The sequence below is a fragment of the Haematobia irritans genome, chromosome 2 (genome assembly GCF_050003625.1).
Source record: "Haematobia irritans isolate KBUSLIRL chromosome 2, ASM5000362v1, whole genome shotgun sequence".
In the NCBI taxonomy this organism is placed as follows: domain Eukaryota; kingdom Metazoa; phylum Arthropoda; class Insecta; order Diptera; family Muscidae; genus Haematobia; species Haematobia irritans.
In genome coordinates this window covers 207265170-207289779 of record NC_134398.1, presented here as the reverse complement: position 1 = coordinate 207289779, position 24610 = coordinate 207265170, and the positions used below count along the sequence as shown (strand labels likewise).

The following is a 24610-nucleotide window of genomic DNA, read 5'->3' as shown; positions in this document are numbered from 1 at the left end:
GCCAATGATCTACAACTTCAATATTGTTTTTAGGATATTTTTCCGATAATATTGGTCACTCCCCGCTCATATTCGTCGACCGTGAATATGAGCGGGGAGTGACCAACGGCCCACACCATTATCATCGGCGTCGCTTGAGTTCAGGTAGACAATCGTAGGTTTACATTTTCAGCTGACCTCTTTGCAGTTTTTTGTTGACAAACTGCTCAATTTGAAATGGTTTTTCATCGGAAAAAAATACAGTAACTGTACACTTTCGTGTTCTTTCCAGTCTAACTTTTTTGCATCGGTGAGCTCTTGCATTTTTGGAACTTCAATGGCTTTAGTCCAACCTCATTTTTCAATATGTATTGCGTCCGTTCTGTGTTCAGTTTACGCGCTAGGTTTCTACCACTTCGGCGAGAATTCCGATCATATGTGGCCTTCACATTTCGGGCAATTTCTGGTGTTGTTAGCGTTTGCCCTAACGGATTTTGCTAACTTTTGGCATTCCAGCCAAATACCAAATATAAGGCAATCTCACTATCACGCTTGAATTACATTACGAATAACTTTATTTCTGATTGAATTAGTTCAAAATGCGTATGTAAGCTTGTAAACAATAAAATGAACTGTCAGCAGTCAGACAAGCGGTTTAAAAATGAAATTGGTTGCAATACGTATAAGGCTCCCTGTAAACAGGGGCTATAGGTAAATGTTATCCGTTTTCCAATAGCGTTCGTCCTTGTGCCAAAAAAAGTATTCGGTTAATAACACTAGGTCACAAATAACTGTTATTTCTCTGTTATTTGTTTCTACCATACTTTTTCCCATTGTTTTTGACCTATTAAACACGAAAATGAGTTTTAAAAAATTTTCTGTCGATTGGTTTTCGAGATACAAATTTTGAACTTTTTTTTTTTAAATTTTTGGAGGTACACTTACAATTTTGAGCATATCTTTCGTCTTCTTTTAGCTATTTGCTCCTAGTGCTACTCAAATTAAAGAAAATTGAGCCGTCTACAACTCATTCTCAGAAAATTTTCAAATCGGGTAAGTAGTTTGGATGTTGGCGGCTTAAAAAAAGTTAAAAAACTGCGTTTTTTTTAGTAAAAGTGTGTCAGAAAAAACCGTATAAAATATAAAACACGATGCTAACAATTTTGGTTTTTTTTAAGTATGGCTAATATTTTTACAAAGAAAATAAGCCCTTACTTAACAAAATCTTACAACAAAGAGCGGACTTATAATTCACGCCAAATCAACGCCCAAAAAAAAATGAGTAGAAACAAAGATATAACTGTACATTTTATGCCAAGTGGAAAACAGCGTTGATTTGGTCTTTTCGGTCTTTTACCAAAAAAATTATAAGTCCGCTATTTGTTTATATTTTAGTAGGTCAAAAATTTTGTCACAATTTTATTTCTATAGAAAATTTTGTCAAAAATTTTATTTCTATAGAAAATTTTGTCAAATAATTTATTTCTATAGAAAATTTTGTCAAAAATTTTATTTCTATCAAACATTTGTGAAAATTTTTGATAGAAATAAAATTTTGAAAAAATTTTTGATAGAAATAAAATTTTCACAAATTTTTGATAGAAATAAAATTTTTGACAAAATTTTCTATAGAAATAAAATTTTTGACAAAATTTTCTATAGAAATAAAATTTTTGACAAAATTTTCTATAGAAATAAAATTTTGAAAAAATTTTTGATAGAAATAAAATTTTTGACAAAATTTTCTATAGAAATAAAATTTTGACAAAATTTTCTATAGAAATAAAATTTTGACAAAATTTTTGATAGAAATAAAATTTTTGACAAAATTTTCTATAGAAATAAAATTTTGACAAAATTTTCTATAGAATTTTGACAAAATAATATTTTTTCTATGGTATTTTTTTGGTAAAATTTTCTCCAAATTTATGATCAAGTGGCAACCGTGTTTTTTTGACCCAATAAAATATATACCGAATAACTCACTATTTCCTACTGAGTCGATCTAGTCATTGGTGTTCGTTCGTTTTTTTGTTGTTCACAAAATTCCAATAGCAATTACACTAGCCAACAGTCGTTTTGTGAATTGGTTCTAGCATAATTTTTCTCATTGATTTTGACCTACTAAACACGATATAAAAAATTTTATTTCTATCAAACATTTTGTGAAAATTTTATTTCTATCAAAAATTTTGTCAAAATTTTATTTCTATCAAAAATTTTGTCAAAATTTTATTTCTATAGAAATTTTTAGGAATGTTTTATTTCTATAGAAAATTGTAGGAAAATTTTATAACTATAGAAAATGTTGTCAAAATTTTACTTATATAGAAAATTTTATCAAAATTTTATTTCTATAGAAAATTTTGACAAAATTTTATTTGTATCAAAAAATTTGTCAACATTTTATTTCTATAGAAAATTTTGTCAAAAATTTATTTCTATAGAAAATTTGTCAAAACAAACACAAAAAATTGTGAAAATTTTATTTCTATAGAAAAAAGATCTACCAAAACATCAGAAACAATTCTACCTATCTACCAATCAGAACAAAATCGACCAGTTTTGGTAGAATTCTACCAACTGTGGTCGGAAATCAATATTTCTCGTAGACCCATTTTCTTGCAGATCAAATTTATTATACAATACATTGACTCAAATAATTTTTACTCTAAAATCCATTAAAGGATTTCCTTCACAATAATGGCTCACAAAATTATCTAGTTTTATTTATGGACATTAATTTATACTCGTATCTAAAATACATTAATTAAATCTTTTTTAAATGCAAATTTTTACAAATATATCCTTACTCATCATACCAGCTTGATATGTGGAAAATTCTCCCTAAATTAACTGACACTGCTATCTCCCATATAGAAAGTGTCTATTTTGCCACTTCCATTCGTATTATCTGTAATCGTTTCTCTAGTAATGTGTTACTAATTAACCCAAACTCAATTGCCTCTAATAGTTGGTTATAGTCGTTTTTTCTTTGGGGGTCTCTTTCTGTTCATTTGTCCATTTGTTTTATGTGCGTGTGTGTAAGTATGGTTGACTGTCTAGTTTAAACAAAAAATGAATTTGTCACTTTGTATAAGTGTCGTATATGTGTGTATGTGTGAGTGTTCTATTTTGCCCATTAGCGGCAAACATACAACAAACATGGTCTATGGGAATTTTCTTTAGATATGAGCTCCATAGAAATATGTGATTTGTGTATAGCAATGTATGTGTGCGTGTGTGTGAGTATGTGCTTCTACACATAAACCAATGAATAAATCTGTGTTTATTTGTGTGTTTGTGATGTATGATATTTTCATAAAGCATTCATATAAAAAATTGTCCTTTGTTCGGACTTAATGGTGCTGGGATATTAAGTGTTTTTTAGAACTTTCTCATTTGGTTTATTGTCTGATTGTTTTTTTTTTTTGTTCATAAAACATAAAAGACTACTAAAATGGTTACGGTCATTTGTATATACTTGTGTAGATGTTAATGTTTTTTTTATAATATGGCTAAAATTAGTTATAAAAGAGAGGTTTAAAATTAGTCGATTTAGGTCGCTGTAGTGGTTTTAAGATGGGATAAAATAATATGGTAATTATTTTAGTATATATTTAATTTAAATTTAGGTATGAAATTCATTATATTTTTTTATTTCATAAATAGTTAAAGTTCTATATCTGCCATGTAAATACATAGTAACATAAAAAGGTATATTTGCCTCAGTTAGGGTATAATTATGCTGGTGTAAACGATCAAAACAATTGCAACTACATAAAATATTTGTAATTTTTTATGAATGTTGTAATATTTGCCATCTTTATATATTTCTCTTGAAAGTAAAAAAATTAAACTTTTAGAACATGCCCATAAAATGTTGTACATTAAATAAAATATGTCTTGGATTTTTGTATGAAATAATTAGAACTGATATTTAAATTTTTTTTGTTATAATCAAAATATTTCCAATTAAAAAGTTGATTGAAAGTAAAAACTAACTCTCTAATGTCCAAGCCCGCTTTTCGGCGGTCTTCATTAAAATAGTAAGATTTTATGGAAACTATCCTAAAGACAAAAAAATGTTTAAAAACAAGTTAAAATTGTTTGTTTTGTTTTTATAAACCGTGGATATATTATCAGTGAGATAAAAATGGGACTTACAGGCTTAATTAATTAAAAACTTATGTGACACAGTTGCCTTTTTAATTAAATTTAAAAAATACGATCAATTAAAATGATATCAAAATTTTAATATGAATTAATGTTTAATTCAATTTTAAATTAAATTAATATTTTACTAAACCAAAAATATATAAAAACTATAACTGAAAAATTTATTCGCAAATTACTACTTTATATATTTATACTATTTATTCATTGGTGAAATACAATTTTACTCAAATCCATGGAAAAACTACATACAACAGAAAATTAATTGATACAATTAATTTTTTAATTGAAATTGCTTTAATCACGAAAATTAAAAATTACAAATATTCTTGATTAAAAAATTATTTTTTTTTCGACACATTCAATTTTTTAATGGGTTACAAATTTAATTGATTTTTTATAAGACAACTCAATTAATAATTTAATAATTATTTTATCTTATCTTACGATGGGATTTTTTCTTTGGATTTCAGCCAAAATTTAATAATTCTAGTGTAAATATAGAAACTAATTACTTCCGAACAGAATTGTCTATAACATATACATATTTTTTAATTAAAAAAAATCATATTTAAAATGTTAATTATATCAGTTAATTTTTTAATTAATTACGTCTTCAACCTCAATAAAATTTTTAATTGGAAATATTTTGGCGATATTTTTCTGTGTATATTTATAATCGAAAAACTCATCAGAAAGTGCTAAATAATATGCATTTTTCAATTAATTAAAAAAAATGTATTGAAAAAGTACGTGCAGTTCATCTAAATAATTGACTTTTTCAATTAAAAAATAATTATGTTTTGCGATCAACACACGATTAATTCAATCTCGAAATTAATTCATCCAATTAATTTTTAAATTGAGATTTATTTGATTTTTTTGACATTTTCAATTAAAATTTGAATTGGTTAAATATTCAAAAAATTTAGAGCTAAAAGTCAATTAATTTTTTAATAAAATAATAAAAAATGTATTGAAACAGTAGGTGGAGTTCATCTAAATAATTAACTTTTTCAAATAAAAAAAATAATTGTGTTTTGCGTCCAACACACAATTAATTCAATCTCGAAATTAATCCATCCAATTAATTTTTAAATTGAGATTTATTTAATTTTTTTGACATTTTCAATTAAAATTTGAATTAGTTAAATATTCAAATAATTTAAACCTAAAAGTCAATTAATTTTTTAATAAAATAATAAAAAATGTATTGAAACAGTAGGTGGAGTTCATCTAATATTTTCAATTAAAAAAATAATTGTGTTTTGCGATCAACACACAATTAATTCAATCTCGAAATTAATTCATCCAATTAATTTTTAAATTGAAATTTATTTGATTTTTTGGCATTTTCAATTAATATTTGAATTGGTTAAATATTCAAATAACTTGGACCTAAAAGTCAATTAATTTTTTAATTGATGTTTATTTATTTATATCTTTTCCTTTAGTTTATCTTTTATTTTAGAAAGTATCATTTTATTATAGAAAGTATTAATTTTTTAAGAATTTTGACGACTATAGTTGGATTTTTCTTTAAATTTGAGTCAAAATTTAATAAGCCAATGATCAGTTTGACACTAATTATTTCAGAACAAAATTTTGTATTTTAGATTGGAAATATTTTTTTAATTTCATTAAAATGTTCATTGGGAAAATTAATATTTTAAATAATAATGTAAAGCTCTATAATCATTTTTTAATTGGTTTTATTTTTTTATTTAATTAAAAAGTTAATTGCACCAGTTTAATTTTTAAATTTATTAGGTTTTCAACTTCAATAAATTTTTTGATTGGAAATATTTTGGTGATATATTTTAGTGTTAATTTACTCTGTGATTGATACTATAATTTTTATGATTGAAGCAATTTCCATTAAAAAATTATTCAGTTGAATTAATTCTGTTATTGAATCGGAACAAAAAATCTGTGTACACTCAAACAAAAAAAGTTTACTTGAATTTAAGGATTTTAGTTCGGATTTATATCTATAAATTTAAAATTAGATGCAAATCCTTAAAGCCTTAGGCCCACATTTGAAGTTTTTTATCTTTAATTAAAATCCAATATTTAAATTAATTTTAAAGATTTTTTTAAAAACAAAACTGATTTTCTTTTAAGGAAAATTTGCTTTACATAAAGAAAACTACCTACATTTGAAGCTTTTTTATGTGTAATTAATATTCAATATTTAAGTTAATTTAATCAATAATGCATTTCTGTACTTTAAGGAAATTTTCCTTTACTTAAAGAAAACTTCTAAATTTAAAGAAAACAATTCTTAAATCAAATATTAGAACTTTCTTTTAATTAAAATATCGTTATTCTAAAGAAATTTGTACGTAATATTGTGCAAATTACGTATCCTAAACTTAAGGCTGCATAATATTTCATATTAAGCCAATATTTATTCCAATGTAGTTTCGTAAATATATTTAAAATAAAACAGGTGGTCTTAGAAAATATTTTTGTATTCTGTATTCCTAGAATTTGACTTTTGATTTAGCAAAGAAGGGTATTAAAATTTAGATTAAAGAAAACAATTCATTTTATTTTTTTTTTATAGTTTATTCTATTAAATTTCATATTTAGTTTTCAGAAAATTTCATTTGTAAAAAAAATCGACTCATATGCTGTAACAACATATAGTCCTGTCCAGTCTAACATCGTAATTTTGTCCGTAATAGAAACATTCTTAACAATCATCACATAGTCTCTAAGATCTAGAAAAAAACTTTATTTCAAAAATTAATAGATTTAACATTTCATTAATTTTGATTTATCCAGTTAATGCGTGCCAATACACGTAAACCTGCCAATGAATCAAATAACAGCAACGCTGGTGGTGCTATAGCTCAAACATCTTCCAATGATATACCATTGAGTAGTTTGGAATCAAATCGTAATCATCGAGAGGAGGAATATAAATCGGGTATATTGGATCAAATCGCTTATGGCATTACAGGTGTTGGAGGTTTTATATATCAGAATAGCTATATATTCACCAATGTTCTGATGATGGTAAGTTTAATGAGAGAGGTTTATTTTTAATAATAATAATAATGCAAATCTTTTGTAACACGCTTTTTTTATTTTTGTATATATATAGGCCTGGTCCATAATCTATCACAGTTGGCTAACATTTGTTTTATTACTTTGGGCCAATGTATTGTGGATGATACCTAATCAACGTAAGGCTATGATGCGTTCTAGTCTCTTTATAGTCATCTATGCTGAATTGTTGCTGATAGCTCAGTATATCTATGGCATGGATTTGACCAATGATGAATTGCCATCGAAAATTTATGTAAGTATACATTTGCACAAAATAAATAATAAATAAATAATGTACAGGGATATTTAAAATACAAGGGATAGAAATAAAATTTTGACAAAATTATCTATAGAAATAAAATTTTAACAAAATTTTCTATAGAAATAAAATTTTGACAAAATTTTCTATAAAAATACATTTTGACAAAATTTTCTATAGACATAAAATTTTGACAAAATTTTCTATGGAAATAAAATTTTGACAAAATTTTCTGTAGAAATAAAATTTTGACAAAATTTTCTATAGACATAAAATTTTGACAAAATTTTCTATAGAAATAAAATTTTGACAACATTTTCTATAGAAATAAAATTTTGACAACATTTTCTATAGACATAAAATTTTCTATAGGCATAAAATTTTCTATAGAAATAAAATTTTGACAAAATTTTCTATAGGCAGAAAATAAAAAAAAAATCTATGGAAATACAATTTTTACAAAATTTTCTATAGAAATAAAATTTTGACAAAATTTTCTATAGAAAAAAAAATTGACAAAATTTTCTATAGAAAAAATTTTGACAAAATTTTCTATAGAAATAAAATTTTGACAAAATTTTCTATAGAAATAAAATTTTGACAAAATTTTCAATAGATATAAAATTTTGACAAAATTTTCTATAGACATAAAATTTTGACAAAATTTTCTATACAAATTAAATTTTGACTAAATTTTCTATACAAATAAAATTTTGACAAAATTTTCTATACAAATAAAATTTTTACAAAATTTTCTATAGAAATAAAATTTTGACAAAATTTTCTATAGATATAAAATTTTGACAAAATTTTCTATAGAAATAAAATTTTGACAAAATTTTCTATAAAAATAGAACTTTGGCAACATTTTCTATAGAAATAAATTTTTGACAAAATTTTCTATAGAAATAAAATTTTCACAAAATTTTCTATAGAAATAAAATTTTGACAAAATTTTCTAACACAAAGAAATAAAATTTTAACACAATCTTGACTCAATTTTCTATAGAAATAAAATTTTGACAAAATTTTCTGTAAATTCAATATCTGTAAAATTTTTAATTTGAATTTTAAATTTCGTTCATACTATCAACGACCATTATAAGTTCTCCCTTTTTGTAGAAGTAGTAACTTTCCCTTGTTGGTGCAAGCTAAAATCGTTAAAACATTTAAAATTCGATACACTTACAGTTCAACCGATATTTATACACCCAAAAAATTGTCGCTAATAGGATCATAATAGATAATATTGCAAATATTGAAAATACAAAATAAAACTTTTCTCTCGAAGAAAATTTATTTTTTTCATACTAACCACAAAATTTTGATCAAAAATTCAAAATAAGATTTTTTAATTTGGTAGATTTTTGGTAAAATTGTCTTCAAATTTTGGTAGAGTATTTTTGGCACGAGTGGCAACCGTGCTTCCAATGCGTCAATTGAAGCGTGCTGCACGCAGAAAAGAAATATGATTACCTCCTAGAGCAAAATGTTATTTGTGGATGTATAAAATAAATAAATTCATTAAGATGAAATATATAAATTAATAGATTTATAATTATAAAACTATATTTTACTATTTATTTCTTTGCTAATACCATAAAACTCTTGTTCTCCTTCTTTCTAGATCACTGGTATAAATCTCCAACAAATCGGTTTTGAACGTCCCAAGGATAATGAAATGCAACCTTGTGTACCATTAATTGTGAAAACGTCATTCCTTCTAATGTTCTGGGTAACAATGCGTCAATTTTTCAAAGAGAAAACCGAAAAGAGACGTGATAGCACTTTGGCCGATATGTTTGCTCCCCTACATCTATCGGTACGGTCATCGGGTGCCAATGATGAAGGTGATGGTGGGGCGGATGGCAAAAAAACTTCAAAGTTCCTAAAGAAAATTGGCACAGTCATAAAGAATCTCTTGGTTCGTTTATGGATATGGCTATTGATATTGGTCATATTCTTGTGTGCCATGACGGGTGATAAAATGACTGGTTTTAGAATATGTTATATGGCTTTGTTCCTATTCTTTTTGCTGGTATTCCAATCATCATCGAAGGCTTGGGTAAAACTTATGTATGGATTTTGGTTGTTCCTAATCTTTTACGCCATGTCCATATTGATATTGATCTATACTTATCAATTTGATAAATTCGATCAATATTGGAATGACTATTTGAATATATCGAAGACATTGTGAGTATGCAAATTCAACAAGAGGGAAATTTTTGATAATACAAAGACACTACTGATAAACTTATTCCTTAACCTTGTCTATATTTTCAAAATTTCCCTCATTTTTTGTATTATTGATTACCATTTGTTTTATAATAAAAATCCTTACCATCCACTTTCTTTCTTACAGACAAACGGATATTGGTCTAGAACGTTATAAGACCAAAGATTTACTTTTGCATTTCATATCGCCCACCATTATTGTCATTCTAACCGTTATACAAGTTCATTATTTCCATAAACGTTTTATTGCCTCGATGAATCAAACGCCAGTGGTTGAGAAATCAGGGCCAGATAGTCAACATAGGCAACGTACCAAAAGTGGTTCACGACCAGCTGATTATGAAATGAAAGATTTCACAGAATCAGCTGGAGAGTTGGTGCGCTTGTTTTTGCGACGTTTCCGTCAGAAAGCTGAGAAATTCCTCAAACACTTTAAGGGTGTTTTCTGGAGTATATTGGAATTGCATTGGATTAAGGTTGTCTATATAACGGCGTTTGTTTGTGCTGTCAGTGAGGTAATGATACGAATTTGCGAAGCGGTTTTATGGAAGTTTTTGAAAGAAAACTCTCAATTTTATATTTCTATTGGAGTTGATTTTAGATATTTGTGGAATTTTAGCAAAAGAAATGAAAAATATTTTGATTTTGCTAAATTTACAATTTCTAAAATTTTTTTTTACTAATATTCCCCCAATAAAATTGGTATGAATTATAAAAACAGAAGCTCCAGTCCAACGTTTATATACCCTCCACCACTATTTTTTTACATTTTTATTTATTTATATTTTTTTCCTCCGAAATGAAAATTAAAAAAAAAAGTTATAAGAGCAAAAATCTACACAAACAGAAACAATTTCACGAACATTTTTCCAATTAAGGTCTTAATTGAGTTTTAAAACATATTTAAATAAAAAATTTTATTGATTCAACAAATTTTTTAATTGAACTAAAAATCAATTACATAACTTAATAGTAGCAATTAAATTTTTAATGGGATCAATTAATCTTTTACGGCAATTTTCATGTAGCTCCGTTAGGCTTTAACTGCCAGTTAACAGAAAGAAAAATGGAAATATATTTTCTCCGGTTAACTTTAACTGAAAAATTTTCAGTAGTTAAGTTTCTAACTGGCATATGGAATATATACGCAAGATGATAGATATGTAGATATCATGGTTTAAAAGTTCGTTAGCTACCGTAGCACTAACGGAGCTTCATGAAAATGGGGGTTAATTGACTTTCAATTAATTTTTTTATTGATTTTATCAATATTGTGATTAAATTAAAAATTGATTGAATCAATTAATTTCGTCACAGAAAATATTTTTGTTTGTGCAGAAAAAACTCTCGCCAAAATATTTCTAAAAATTTAATTTATACAATTAACTTTTTAATCAAACTAGAAAAACCCCCATTTTCATGAAGCTCCGTTAGTGCTACGTTAGCTAATGAATTCTTAAACCGCACTATGAACATATATATCATCTTGCCTATATATTCCATATGCCAGTTAAGATCGTAACATCGCAGTTAAAGTTAACTGGAGAGAAGATATTTGCAATTTAAAATCAGTTAACTGGCAGTTAAAGCCTAAAGGAGTTGAATTACACACCATGCGTCAATCCGTGCGTTGATGGAAGGGTTGATTTTTTTCTGTTTGCGGCAGACTATTCGAGTTTTTGATTTCAAAGAGAAATTTCAACTCTTTAATCATCGGACGCATTGTACTCATTGAACGCATGGTATGTAATTCTACCTTAAGACGATTAAGTCAATGATTGAAATTTTTTAAATTTGTAAACTTTTTTTAAAATTTTTTTAAAATGTAAAACTAGAAACATTAAGTCAATTAGGTGAATGATGGGAATTTTTAAATTTTTAATAAAACAATAATTGATACAATTAACTTTTGTGATCAAAATAAAAACACAAAGTCAATTAAGAAAGTGATTATTAAAGATTTTAATAAAAAATCCATTGATACAATCTTCTTTTTATTCAAACTAAAAACACAAAGTTAGTTAAGAAAATCAGTGAAAATTTTCGCGGTTTTTATTAAAAAATTAATTGTTCCAAAAAAACAATTTAACTAAAAAGTTTAATCGACATGGATTGCAGAACTAAATAATTAATTGAAGCAACTGGAAACCAATCGTCATCAATTAAATTTTTTTATTGTATCAATTAAAAAATAAATTGATTTTTGCTATCAACATCAATTACATTTTTAATTGAATCAATTAAAAAATTAATTGAAAATTTCAAACCAAGACAATTAATTTTTTAATCAAATATTCTTTTTACGCCGAATTAAAAAAATCATTATCATTTTCGTGATTTTCTATTAAAATTGTGTGTATGTTTACGATGCCCATTGTCCCCAACGAACTTTGTTAAGCCTGAAAAAAAGGAACTCAAACAAAAAAAGAAATTTCTCTAAAATTTAGTTTCCCTGCAATGAAATTAGTTTTTTACCTTGTAAGACCATTATTCTACTTTTGGAATATTTGTTGAATTGCCTCTCAGATGAGAACCACCGTAAGGCTCATGGTTTTTTGAAAAAAAAAATTATCCATTTCGTGATTGAACAGAAAAAAATTGTTTGTGTGTTTATGATGCCCGTTGCCCCCAACGAACTTTGTTAAGCTTGAAAAAAGCAACTCTAACAACAAAAGAAATTTCTCTAAAATTTCGTTTCCCCGCAATGAAATTAGTTTTTTACCTTGTGAGACCATTATTCCACTTTTGGAATATTTTTTGAATTGCCTCACAGATGAGAACCACCGTAAGGCTCATGGTTTTTTGAAAGAATTAACTCATTTCGTGATTGAATCAGTTTGTTTGTTTATGATGCCCGTTGCCCCCAACGAACTTTGTTAAGCCTGAAAAAACCAACTCTAACAACAAAAGAAATTTCTCTAAAATTTAGTTAATCAAATATTCTTTTTACGCCGAATTAAAAAAATCATTATCATTTTCGTGATTTTCTATTAAAATATTAATTAATTTCGTGATTGAATCGGAAAAAATTGTGTGTATGTTTACGATGCCCATTGTCCCCAACGAACTTTGTTAAGCCTGAAAAAAAGGAACTCAAACAAAAAAAGAAATTTCTCTAAAATTTAGTTTCCCTGCAATGAAATTAGTTTTTTACTTTGTGAGACCATTATTCCACTTTTGGAATATTTTTTGAATTGCCTCTCAGATGAGAACCACCGTAAGGCTCATGGTTGTTTGAATTTATAGTTATCAAGCCATGATGGCCCCTCAGGATTTTGCTCCAATTTGGAGCCCAACATTTATTTGCCTAATTTTTCAGAGTCCGTGAGATACCCATATTCCTTGATGGAGGTTATAAAAATGATGGACTGTAAACTTGGATATAAAATTTCTTTTTCCCCATGGGATAAATATTTTGTTTAATTTTATTTTGAATAAATTTTACCAAATTCCTTAACATCTGTATATGTTCCTCTACCTACATAAGCATATTTCTAATCATATCTTCTTTCTCCCTTTAAAACAAAACAACAAAAAACGACTCATTTTAGGTTTCCCTACTTCATGTTCCCTTCATCGTCCTATGCGTTATTGGTGTTATATCCAATGTGCGCATGCGCATCTTTTTCAGTCGTGTCATTTCACTAGTGGTCACCCTTATTGTTCTCTCGAAAATGATTTATCAAATTGCTTACTTGGATCATACAAAATATAATGCAGTTTGTGCGGAAAATGGTCAAAGTAAAGTGGTTGGCAACAATGCTGAATGGTTTGGCCTATTCAAGGCTAACTCCGAGACTGGTCTAATGGGTCTACTGAAAAAGTATATCATCTATATGGTTGTAGCCACACTACATGCTGTCATATCTCTGCGACAATATCAAATGCGCCGCTTAAATGGAACCCAAAATGATCCCCTGCCCAAAGTACCCTTTCCAGAAGTAACCCGTGAAGATGCCGAAAAGAAATTGGAAAGCATGATAAAATATCTTCTCAATTATGGTTTTTATAAATTTGGCTATGAGATCTGTATGATTTCTTTGGTATCCACAATTACCTATAGACAAGATATTGTGGCAGTGGCCTATGCCGTATGGTTGGTCTTATTATTGATATTCAAGAGGAAAAAAATAGCCCATTTTTGGGGAGTTTTTCAAATATTCATATTGATATCGATTATAGTGCAGTATATTATTTTGGTGCAATTGCCACCCACAATGTGTACAAGTAAGTACTATGAAAGATTCTTTTAAATATTTGTTTGTGTTTTTTAATGTATTTATTTTTTCTTCTAGAATACATTTGGGAAGGATCCCCCTTCTCTGATTCTGTACAAAGATGGGCCATGCTTCCAGGACATTTGAAATATGATCATACGAAAAAGCTTATTTTCGATTTTATTCTATTGCTTTTGGTGAATCGTCAGAAACGTGTATTCTCCATTGAGAATATACCCAATTTCCCCGGAGGAAGCAATCAATCTGTCGTCAAAGATATAGCAAATTTGGGAAAAGTGGAATTTGTTAATCCTACCCATGATTTTCTGTCGCATATGCGTAACTATTTGGATATTTTCAAGCATGCCATTCTATGCGGTTTCTATTGGGTCACTTTGGCTGTGGTATTTTTGGCTGGTACAAGTATAGCGGACTTTTTGGCTTTGGGTTATTTAATAGGAGCCTTCCTGTTTCTATGGGAAGGTTCTGATTATTATTTGCGGCCTATTAAATCGATAATAGGCCGTTGGAAAATCTTAATAGCCTATAATGTTGCCAATATTGTGATTAAGACCTGCCTTCAAATGGCTGGTTGTATGTTCATGGAGACCCTAGTGACGAATTGTTGTTGGTTGGTCCATATATTGGGTATAAATTGTGCAAGCAATGGACCACCACCAGTGGATATAGATGATGATAGTGAAAGTGTATGTCCTGCTACTACAGTGCAAGTGGTTTTATTATGGGATTCCATATGTTTTGCCTTCCTTATATTCCAATTGAGAATATTTAAATCGCATTATTTCTGTCACATTATCACCGATACAAGGGCAAATAATATATTGGCCTCTAGGTAAATTAAAGAAATACAAATTCTGTTAAATCCATTTTTTAATATATGGATTTATTTTTTGGTATTCTTACAGAGGTGGGGAAATCATTGAACATTTGCGTCAAAAACAAATCGAAAAACGCCAGGAATATGAAGAAGATGTTTTAAGGAAAATCAAACGTAAGATGGAAAAGATTCGTGCTACACAACAGAAAATGTTAAGGCCTTTAGAAAAGCCCACCCATTTCGATGGTAAGTTTTTGATTTTAGTTTTTACTGTATGCAAATGTTGTGGTATAATAAAGCTGGGAAATAGGTGTCAACGTCATGTGGAGTTTGAAACAAGAAACGTATGGGTAAATATGGTAACCTTTTACAAATATTTTATAGAGTATGTACTATATTTGAAAAAGAGATAGCCACAGATAAATTTATGGATGGAATTGTTTTGTGAGATATACTAAAATGACAAAAAATACAACCCAAAAAATGTGGTTTGTACAGCTTTCCAAGAGTGGTAGTGAAAAAGAGAGCCTTTCGTCTAATGCCTGGTCTCCGAAACAACGACACGCCGTTATGTTACCAATGTTATCAACAGCACCAAGTCCAGCTGGGCGTTGATAAATGGGCCAGTATATTGGCTGCAGCATCTGACCAATCTCCCTAATTTGCCTTTGGACTCACTCATTGATGTTTCGAAAATGGCATGTTATTGGCCGTTAAACCTACAAGTAGGCACTACTCCTCCTGGTGTGGCTGCTTATCATCAATGGTGATTCCGCTAACAACATTTCTATACATACCTAAAGTTTTGTCAAAATGTTATTAATATAGAATTTTGACAAAATTTTATTTCTATAAAAAATTGTGTCAAAATTTTATTTCTATAGAAAATTTTGTCAAAATTTTATTTCTATAAAAAATTTTGTCAAAATTTTATTTCTATAGAAAATTTTGTCAAAATTTTATTTCTATAGAAAATTTTGTCTAAATTTTATTTCTACCAAAACGTCAAGAATTCTACCAATCTACCAAACACTATAAAAATCTACCATTTTTGGTAGAATTCTACCAACTGTGGCAACCGTGGCTATAAGACAATTGGAAACCTCTATAAACACGTCAGAACGCTACCCTTAGAACTTGGACAAGATAGCTTCGCATTGAATTTTAAGTTCATCCACATCTGCAATAGAAAAGAAAAACAAGTATATACGGCCGAACTTTATGTGGACTTTAGGATTCCTGATCCAAGTTTCTAACTGTATCTTCTGGGGTGAAAAATGTCCTATTAATTTTTATGTGGACTTTAGGATTCTTGATCCAAGTTTCCAACTGTATCTTCTGAGGTGAAAAATGTCCTATTGATTTTACATAATGGCCTCAATTTACGAGATACTCCACGGAAGTATGACATTCTGAATATATGGACTCAATTTTTTTGCAATTTATTTGTCCCATGAGGCCGCAAAATTAATTTCACCGTTGCTTGTGGTTGCCATTAAAATAGTCGGCACTCCCTCAGCATTTCAAAATTCCCTATAGTTCTTGGAACAGAAATTCATTTTTAGCTAATAATTAAGTTTAATTAGCCTTAATTAGCTCAAATACGGAATAACATATATATTCATTTATCATTCATTAAATCTTATGAATCGGTTTAAAAATATCGAAGAAGGAAGGGATTCGTTCGACTGAAAGCCATGTTTTTACTTCTCTATCCATTTAACTATTTTAAGTTTTGATTTGAATGCATACACTGTTATCTTATATCCTCCAAACACAATTGGAGTAGATACTAGTGATTTTTTAAAAAGAATATAATAAAATATGAAAATACGTATGTATGTATGTGTGTATTAGGTTTAAGAGTATCAGCAACTAATCCTTTGGAGCACAACAATAGTTTTCTATCATGTAATGATGGTTCGGGTTATCATACGCCAGATGGAGATGGATATCACAATAACAATAGCAGTGCTGGCAACAGCAGCACCAGAAGTAGCAGTATATGCGGAGATTCCGATCAATATGGTCTTAATTCTATAAATGAATTTGATCAAGAAATACAAAATAAAAATGTGGACATGCGTCTTATATTGCCACAAATCGAAATTGAAGAAAACACGCCACAGGTATTTGAATATTTAGGCATTGTATGACTTCTAGCGAAAATTTCGGCAACAATCAATTTATTTGAGAACGATTTTATCGATTATTTAGATTTTATTACATTGAACATTTTGACAAAACTCTATTATCGACATCCAAACGAATTGTTCGGTAAAGGTGGTATGGCGTCAATATGCATCTCTAGCGAAATTGTCGCTACATGTATGAAATAGATTAATTTTATTTAGAACGGTGTTATCGACTGTATAACTATCAATATGCATCTCTAGCGAAATTGTCGCTACAGTATGAAATAGTTTAATTTTATTTAGAACAGTGTTATCGACTGTATAACCTTTTGTTGAATACGAAATACAATGCAAGTAAGTCTCTGTTATCAGCCTTCAAGCGAAATTTTCTCTAGATGTACATACCGAGCTTCAATAAATAAAAGACACATTTTGAACATGTTTGTTTTCCTCGTAAAAGCCATTTACACCATCTTCCGATGCCATTACCATACCTTTGGAAGGTTTCCTAGAAGCACCACGCTTATCATGTCACTCCCGAACACATTCAGATTTATCACAACCGAAATATTGTCGTAACAATTCAGATGATGGTTCAAGTGATGTCTTTACCTCAACCGTAAGAATGTGAAATTCTCTTCCCAATTTCTCTCTATATAAATGGTATTGCAAATATTCTAGACTCCTGTGCCAAGGCCTTCGCCCATTCTACTCTCGGCCAGAACTCTACAAATGGATTTGTCAAAAAGTGCTGCTAGCTCTATTATCTCGTCAAATATAACACGTGAAAGTATAAATAATTCTTCTATTATGCGAGATCAAAGACGGCGACAATCATCGGTTAATGCTGTATCATGGAATGATACCATATCCGTACAACATTCATGTAGTCCCCACAAATCATCTACGGTTGATGAATCACAAGTGACTATGCGTCAACATTTATTACACAGACGCCATCAAAGTGTGGGTAATGCTAAATATCCTGCAGAGGATCAACGATCTTCGTTGAAATCACAAACAGAGGACGGCGTTACAGTTAGGAGACGTTCCAGTAATTTATGGTGGGCCCATGAGGAAGCCATGAAAGATAATGCTCGACGCCCGTACAGTTGGGGGCCAGTTGGTACGGATATTTTTGCAACGGACTCGTCTTCGTTAATGTACCAGAATGCTGCCTATATGTGTGACCTGCGCTTGCTGCATGGACAATGTATTTTATGGAAACTCTTTATTCTTCCACTTCTTCCATTTCTTTTTAAAATAAGCAAACTTTTGTATAAACAAAATAAAATGCTTTCGATGATCAAAAGACAAAAACCAAAACACAATTTTTTTCAAACCGTTTCGGAATTTTTTTCTTCTTCTGTAAATAACACCCATTTATCTTTGAATAGAATTTGTATTCAAATTTCAATAAATGAAATTTTAACAACAAATGTATTGTGATTCCTTCATTTGTGGCTATAAAGCAAAAGTGTAGGATCCGAACATCTGTATAAAAATTCTTCATAATTTTGGAATGTTTTAGAGCAGTTTAATATTCTCAGTGTGTTGTAGTTTACAAAGATTTTGTTGTAGACCCCTCCAGCCCCAATGTTTTTTGAGCTCATTGGGATCCCATCACTGGCTTGATGGTGCAAAATTAGTTTTTTTTTTTGTTGTTATGTATCAAACACTGGATGTTACACTTATCCAGGCTGAATTTTCTTATTCTCAATATTTTCTAATGCTTTTATGTATAAAGAAGATTATTATTTTGCTTTCAATATTTTTATATATATATGCATTTTTTCTTTGAATTGTTTTTCTTTTTTTTTACAAATTTTCTTGACTTATAGAACATGGAAACCCAGTTTATGGCTCACGACCACATAAAAGGAAAGAAATTAAATTGCATCCTGCCGGTAATTGTTTTATTTTAATCACACATTTTTTGTTATTACAAGTTTTTAATTTTATTTTTATTATTAAATATATAATTAAAATATATGCTTTTTATATATATGCATGCATTTTAGATATTAATATTTATTAAACTCTCTGCTCGTATCGTTTGCATTAAATTTTCTCTGCATATCATTTGCATTAAATTTTATTGTAATATTGTGTTGGTTTTATTTAATGTAAATATTTTTTTTAGTTACTGCTTCCTACACTACCTGAGATCATAGTTTTGAAACACCTTTTACTTATATGCTTTCACTTGTTTTATGTCTGAAAATATTTATAAAGTTTCATACAATTTTCTGAGAGTTACACTTACTACATTAGTTTCTAATATCGCATATGCTTGATGTCATGTTATGAAATATTTCTAAACATTAGGGCGGGAAGTTACAGATTTTTTAGCAGTTCTATTTTAGTTTGTGAATGATTAGAAAGAAATTTATCTTAAAACAATCGTTTTGTTAGACTACGTATATTCGTTTGTGAATATCGCCACTACTCAAGCAGCAAAAATAATTGAAATGATAAATTTGTACAAAAGTGCGTATTTCCTGTGGTGTCACAAGGAACTAAATAGTTTAAGTGACAAAAAACACAAAACGGTTGCCATTATACCTAACCTAATTAGTATATTTATAAAAAAAAGTAAAATAATTTTATAAATATACATATACAAATTATATTCAATTTATTAATCCCAAGATATTTATATACAAACACTCATTGATGCCAAATTATTTGTAAGAAAAAAAACACAGTTTTTGTATATTCCTGCCCTCCTCCTTAAAAACTTCTACACGCGATCAACAAGCATTTTGTTTGCTATTATGCCATAATTTGAGAAATATTTAGATAGTCTAGCAAATACAGGACATATTCTTAATATAAGGTTTTTAGTGTGCTATTATAGCTCCGAGCAATCGAGTAATCGACAAAATAGCGGACAATGTTTGCTATTTCAACAAAAAGCGTCTGCTTTCCCTTTTTTTCAACAGATTGTTCTCCTTGTTTTAGCAGATTTTTCTGCTGTGTCTTCTAATAAATAGCTGTAGACCATATACATAAACATTAAACGAATAAATAACTTTGCACATCTTTAATTTAATTTTTTTTTTTTTGTTTTCTAATATTTTCTATATACAAACTAGCCTCTATACATGATTTTATAGATATTTCCTATTTGTACATAAATGCTATTTACTTTTATATCCTTACCAAATACATCTTTATAATAGGCTTGATGAGAGATTTTTCTTTAATATTATAATCTTTGAAAATACAAAAATATGTAATATACTCCTTTTGAAACTTTTCCCTAAAACTAACGAATGCCTTACATGTAATGTTATCAAAACATTTGTAAATAATGTTATATTTTCCTATTTTCAAATTTTACCATTTTCATTGTAAATTTACAAAATCTATTGAAATATTAATTTCCTTTTCATTGCTATTACGAAAAAAATCATAGCTGTTCGAGCCGGTGATTACTACATGTTCGAAGATATTGATGATAAATTTGAATTGGATTTGATAACCGACAGTGATGGTCTATTTGACAACGACAATGAGAATATCACCGAAAGTGAAATTAAAATGAATCGAAGAAAAACACTATATGATGTAAGTATCAAATTTTTTTATATTAATTGTCTAGATGTAAAATGTAATACAAGGGTCTGTGTGTTAATTTGGAAAATATTGCAAAGTTGTGTAGATAAAATAGCTCGGGTTTTTTGAAACAAAGAATTAATATGCGTTACATATTAATTTTCAAAATGTTTAATTTTGCCACTAAAACTAAATGTCTAGTACTAAAATTTTATATATTTTATCATGATCGAAATAAACAGGATGATTTTCATTTCATTTCATTGAACATATTTGTAATATGAAGCCAATATATCGGCGTCTTTATTTAAATCTCGGTTTTATTGGACTCTATTCATGGATGAGAATCAATTTTTACATTTTGTAATTTATTGGAATTCCGGGAAAAAGGTATTTTAAAGAATTATCAATTTTACATTATTGTTCACCTAAAGGTGGGTGCCTATTGCAAAAATGTATACGATTAATATGTTTTTAAACCATAGATGAGAATGATCCAGGGCATTAACTTCGAAACATTTCATATAAATGCATTGCCTTGAAAGCAAGATAGTTTCGGAGCGGTAACCTTCCTTAAGTTATCAAACTATAATCTTAATCATATTCAGATATTGGGAATATATAATGTTATAGTTTTTAAATTATTCCGGACTATAAATTTTGGTAAATTAGAAAATTTTGTCAAAATTTTATATCTATAGGAAATTTTATCAAAATTTTATTTTTATAGAAAATTTTATCAAAATTTTATTTCTATAGAAAATTTTGTGAAAATTTTATGTCTATAGAAAATTTTGTCAAAATTTTATTTCTATAGAAAATTTTGTCAAAATTTTATTTCTTGTCAAAATTTTATTTCTATAGAAAATTTTGTCAAAATTTTATTTCTATAGAAAATTTTGTCAAAATTTTATTTCTATAGAAAATTTTGTCAAAATTTTATTTCTATAGAAAATTTTGTCAAAATTTTATTTCTATAGAAAATTTTGTCAAAATTTTATTTCTATAGAAAATTTTGTCAAAATTTTATTTCTATAGAAAATTTTGTCAAAATTTTATTTCTATAGAAAATTTTTTCAAAATTTTATTTCTATAGAAAATTTTGTCAAAATAATATTTTTATAGAAAATTTTGCCAAAAAAATATTTCTATAGAAAATTTTGTCAAAATGTTATTTCTATAGAAAATTTTGTCAAAATGTTATTTCTATAGAAAATTTTGCCAAAATTTTATTGCTATAGAAAATTTTGCCAAAATGTTATTTGTATAGTAAATTTTCTCAAAATTTTATTTCCATAGTAACCCTATGGAAAATTAGTGCAAATTGCCACTGACGGACCTATCACAGAACTGGTACCTCTGCTCCAGTTAGTTGAAATTTTTAAATAGTCGTAATTTATTTATTTCCGTACTCGCTTGATATTAAAATCTTAGATCCATTAATATTTTAATATCAAGCATTTTCACATTTAGTGAAATAAAATTATCAGAATAACCTATTGTTCGACATATTTTAAAAGTTTTTATGTTTTATTTCGGATTCGATTGGGATGCCCAAATTGAAACAGATTTCTATGAGTTTGTCCGAGACTGGTTCCTGAGGACCTGTCTATGGCGTTCTCCTGCTAAATTATCTCAGGACGCGTCCTAAAATGTAAATTTACCCCGTCAATGACAAACCCATGTTAAAGTAATTGGTCCCTTCCATACATTTTGACCAGAACTGGGACTGGTCCATACACACCAGGGACTAGTAATGTACCGATTCTGTGGTTGATCCATTTCCCGTAGGGAATTTTGTCAAAACTTTATTTTTATCGAAAATTTTTTGAAAATTTTATTTCTATAGAAAATTTTGTCAAAAATTTTTTTCTATAGGAAATTTTGTCAAAATGTTATTTCCATAGAAAAATTCGTTCAAGTTTTATTCTATAGGAAATTTTGTCAAAATTTTATTTCCATACAAGATTTTGTCAAAATTTTGTTTCTATAGGAAATTGTATCAAAAGTTTATTTCAATAGAAAATTTATGAGAAGTACCTTTTTGCAAAATCTACCAAAATCAAGAATTCTACCAATCTACAAAACAGTAAAAAACTTACAATTTTTATTGTAGAATTCTACCAACAAAATAAAAAATATGCACCTATATACAAAAAAATACAATAATTACAAGAGGTACATCATTTTCGGTTTTTATTTTTAAACCTCGTAACAATTTTTTTTTAGATTAATCGCTTCATTATTACTTTCTTCTTATTAATAGATATTTATTTAGTTAGTTAACAAACGGCATTAAGGACAATAGATCGATACCAGCGAACTGCTATGTTACTCCTCAATTTCCACGTTATCATAGATATCTTCTATACCCTGAATTTCTTTCAGTTTGTCCGTGAATTTTTGGTAATCGGCTTTCTCTTCAGCCGTCAAAGTGACTGTATTCGATGGTGTATAAATATGTTCCGTATTATGTATAACATAGCCTTTGTTTTCAAAAGCTTTGCGTACCCCATTGATGCCTTCAGGTTTACATATAAAATTAACACTTCCCTCTTTTCCATCCATTACTTCCACATCTTCGGCTCCACATTCGATGGCATCTTCTGTTGCTTTATCCTCAAGTTCAGCTGCAGATTTGAAATGAGACTTATCTAGGACGGCTTGAATCAAACCAAAATCTTCAAATAAATGACCAGCATCTATTTGAGTAGCACCACCTTTACGCATAATTGTAGCCAAATCCATTTTCAATTGGGCAAAATTGTCCGTATATACAGTCAAGACCATAAATACTTTCTGTTTGAAACGAACATCCAAACGATATTTTTTCAGTTGAGTTTTGGAGGCAGTGAACTTTTTTAAATTATTCTGTATTGTGGCCATAGGCATATTTTTGCGTAGTGCTTCATCAATTACACTTTTCAATTCACTATTTAAAGCTGGATCGGCACTGCCACCTTCTTGGATGGCTAACCTTAATTGTCGAGCAATTTTCGAGAACAAAGCCGATTTTTGTCCATCTTTGGCCGCTTTTATGTGTCGTATATTTGCCCATTTGGAGTGACCCGCTTGTAGAGGATATAAAAATGTGGAAATATTTCTAGTGGAAATTGTAAGCGTAGGCGTTAAGTTTGGTTGATATGCCTCCCGCAGACTTCTACTGAGAATGGTTAACAAAATGTTTCTCATCGTTGTTCTTTCGTTGCCTTTATCAAATTGTGCTGACTGGTATGGAACTCAATTCACACTCTGTTTACTATTAAATAAACTGAGAGTTTTAAGGTGTAATATTTAATTGAAAGATAATGGATGTTGCTATCAAAGCAACTAATTCCAGGCTGATTTTGTTTTATGTGTTGCTACTACTCATGTTTATGTAAAATGAAGGAATGAAAGCAAATGTTGAGGTTATGTTGAAACAGCTGTTTACAATGACAACTACCACCGATAACACTTCTAGTTATCGAAATCGGTAAAACTGTATCGAGAAAGCAAAGCCGTTGCAGTGCATGACATACGCCGTAATAACAACATTAAATTAGACCACTTAGAAATCTAAAATATTTTTAAAAATTAACGGACAATAAAATACAATTTGTTTTACATAGAAAACAACTAAGTTGATTTACATTAGTTTTTCCTTATTAAATCAAACATAAATGTTAATGATAGTTTTCTTTTTCACATGTGAAACACGATTTTGTAAGCAACCACCTTTTGCATAATAGGTGCAAAAATAATTTTTTATATATTTTTATATACTAAGCCTACAAGATTTTGAAACATCATTATAATTGCGAAGAGAGAAGTTAGGTTGGGTTAGTTATTTTGACCGGCTGTTGTTGCTGATTTACCTAAATTTCATTATTAAGATAATAATTAAAAACAGAAAATAATTAATAAAATATAATAATTAATAAAAACCCTTTTTGCAATATTTTCCATAGTTTATAAAACAAACAATTTATGATACTCATTGTATTACTAATATCCTTAATTTTTATTTAAAAAAAATATATTTGTAAATCAAAAAACAATTGCATGCATTGGATTTTTATGTGCTCTCATCAAAATTTTCAAACATTTCTCAATAAAAAAACACAAACCTTCAAAACCTTCCCTCTCCAAATTCAAATACACAAACAAA

The 24610-nt window shown here is 28.2% G+C and overlaps 3 protein-coding genes across 8 annotated transcripts in view; 2 read left to right on the top strand and 1 right to left on the bottom strand.

The window, feature by feature from the left end:
• Piezo (piezo type mechanosensitive ion channel component) overlaps nt 1–24610 on the top strand; it is a 219012-nt gene that overhangs the window by 172057 nt on the left and 22345 nt on the right. For all 6 annotated transcript variants that reach the window (XM_075297326.1, XM_075297330.1, XM_075297327.1 and 3 more), the window contains 9 exons: nt 6946–7179; nt 7268–7465; nt 9099–9667; nt 9837–10224; nt 13261–13936; nt 14005–14779; nt 14853–15010; nt 18741–18806; nt 20321–20472. In XM_075297326.1, the coding sequence (XP_075153441.1) occupies nt 6946–7179; nt 7268–7465; nt 9099–9667; nt 9837–10224; nt 13261–13936; nt 14005–14779; nt 14853–15010; nt 18741–18806; nt 20321–20472 (3216 nt within the window). The remainder of the gene's footprint in view (nt 1–6945; nt 7180–7267; nt 7466–9098; nt 9668–9836; nt 10225–13260; nt 13937–14004; nt 14780–14852; nt 15011–18740; nt 18807–20320; nt 20473–24610) is intronic.
• Nucleotides 17343–18348, top strand: LOC142227630 (uncharacterized). Its single transcript, XM_075298108.1, has 2 exons — nt 17343–17518; nt 17581–18348. Exon 2 carries the CDS (start codon nt 17632–17634, stop codon nt 18346–18348), a length of 717 nt encoding a protein of 238 aa, XP_075154223.1. The 5' UTR covers nt 17343–17518; nt 17581–17631.
• LOC142227018 (putative transcriptional regulatory protein TTE1135) lies at nt 22630–23868 on the bottom strand. The gene has a single exon (XM_075297331.1). The coding sequence runs from the start codon at nt 23650–23652 to the stop codon at nt 22792–22794; it is 861 nt and encodes a 286-aa protein (XP_075153446.1). The 5' UTR covers nt 23653–23868; the 3' UTR covers nt 22630–22791.

What these genes read in the sequence shown, in the direction of transcription:
- LOC142227630 (XM_075298108.1), top strand. Translation starts at nt 17,632, where the DNA reads ATGGATTTGTCAAAAAGTGCTGCTAGCTCTATTATCTCGTCAAATATA.
- LOC142227018 (XM_075297331.1), bottom strand. Translation starts at nt 23,652, where the DNA reads ATGAGAAACATTTTGTTAACCATTCTCAGTAGAAGTCTGCGGGAGGCA.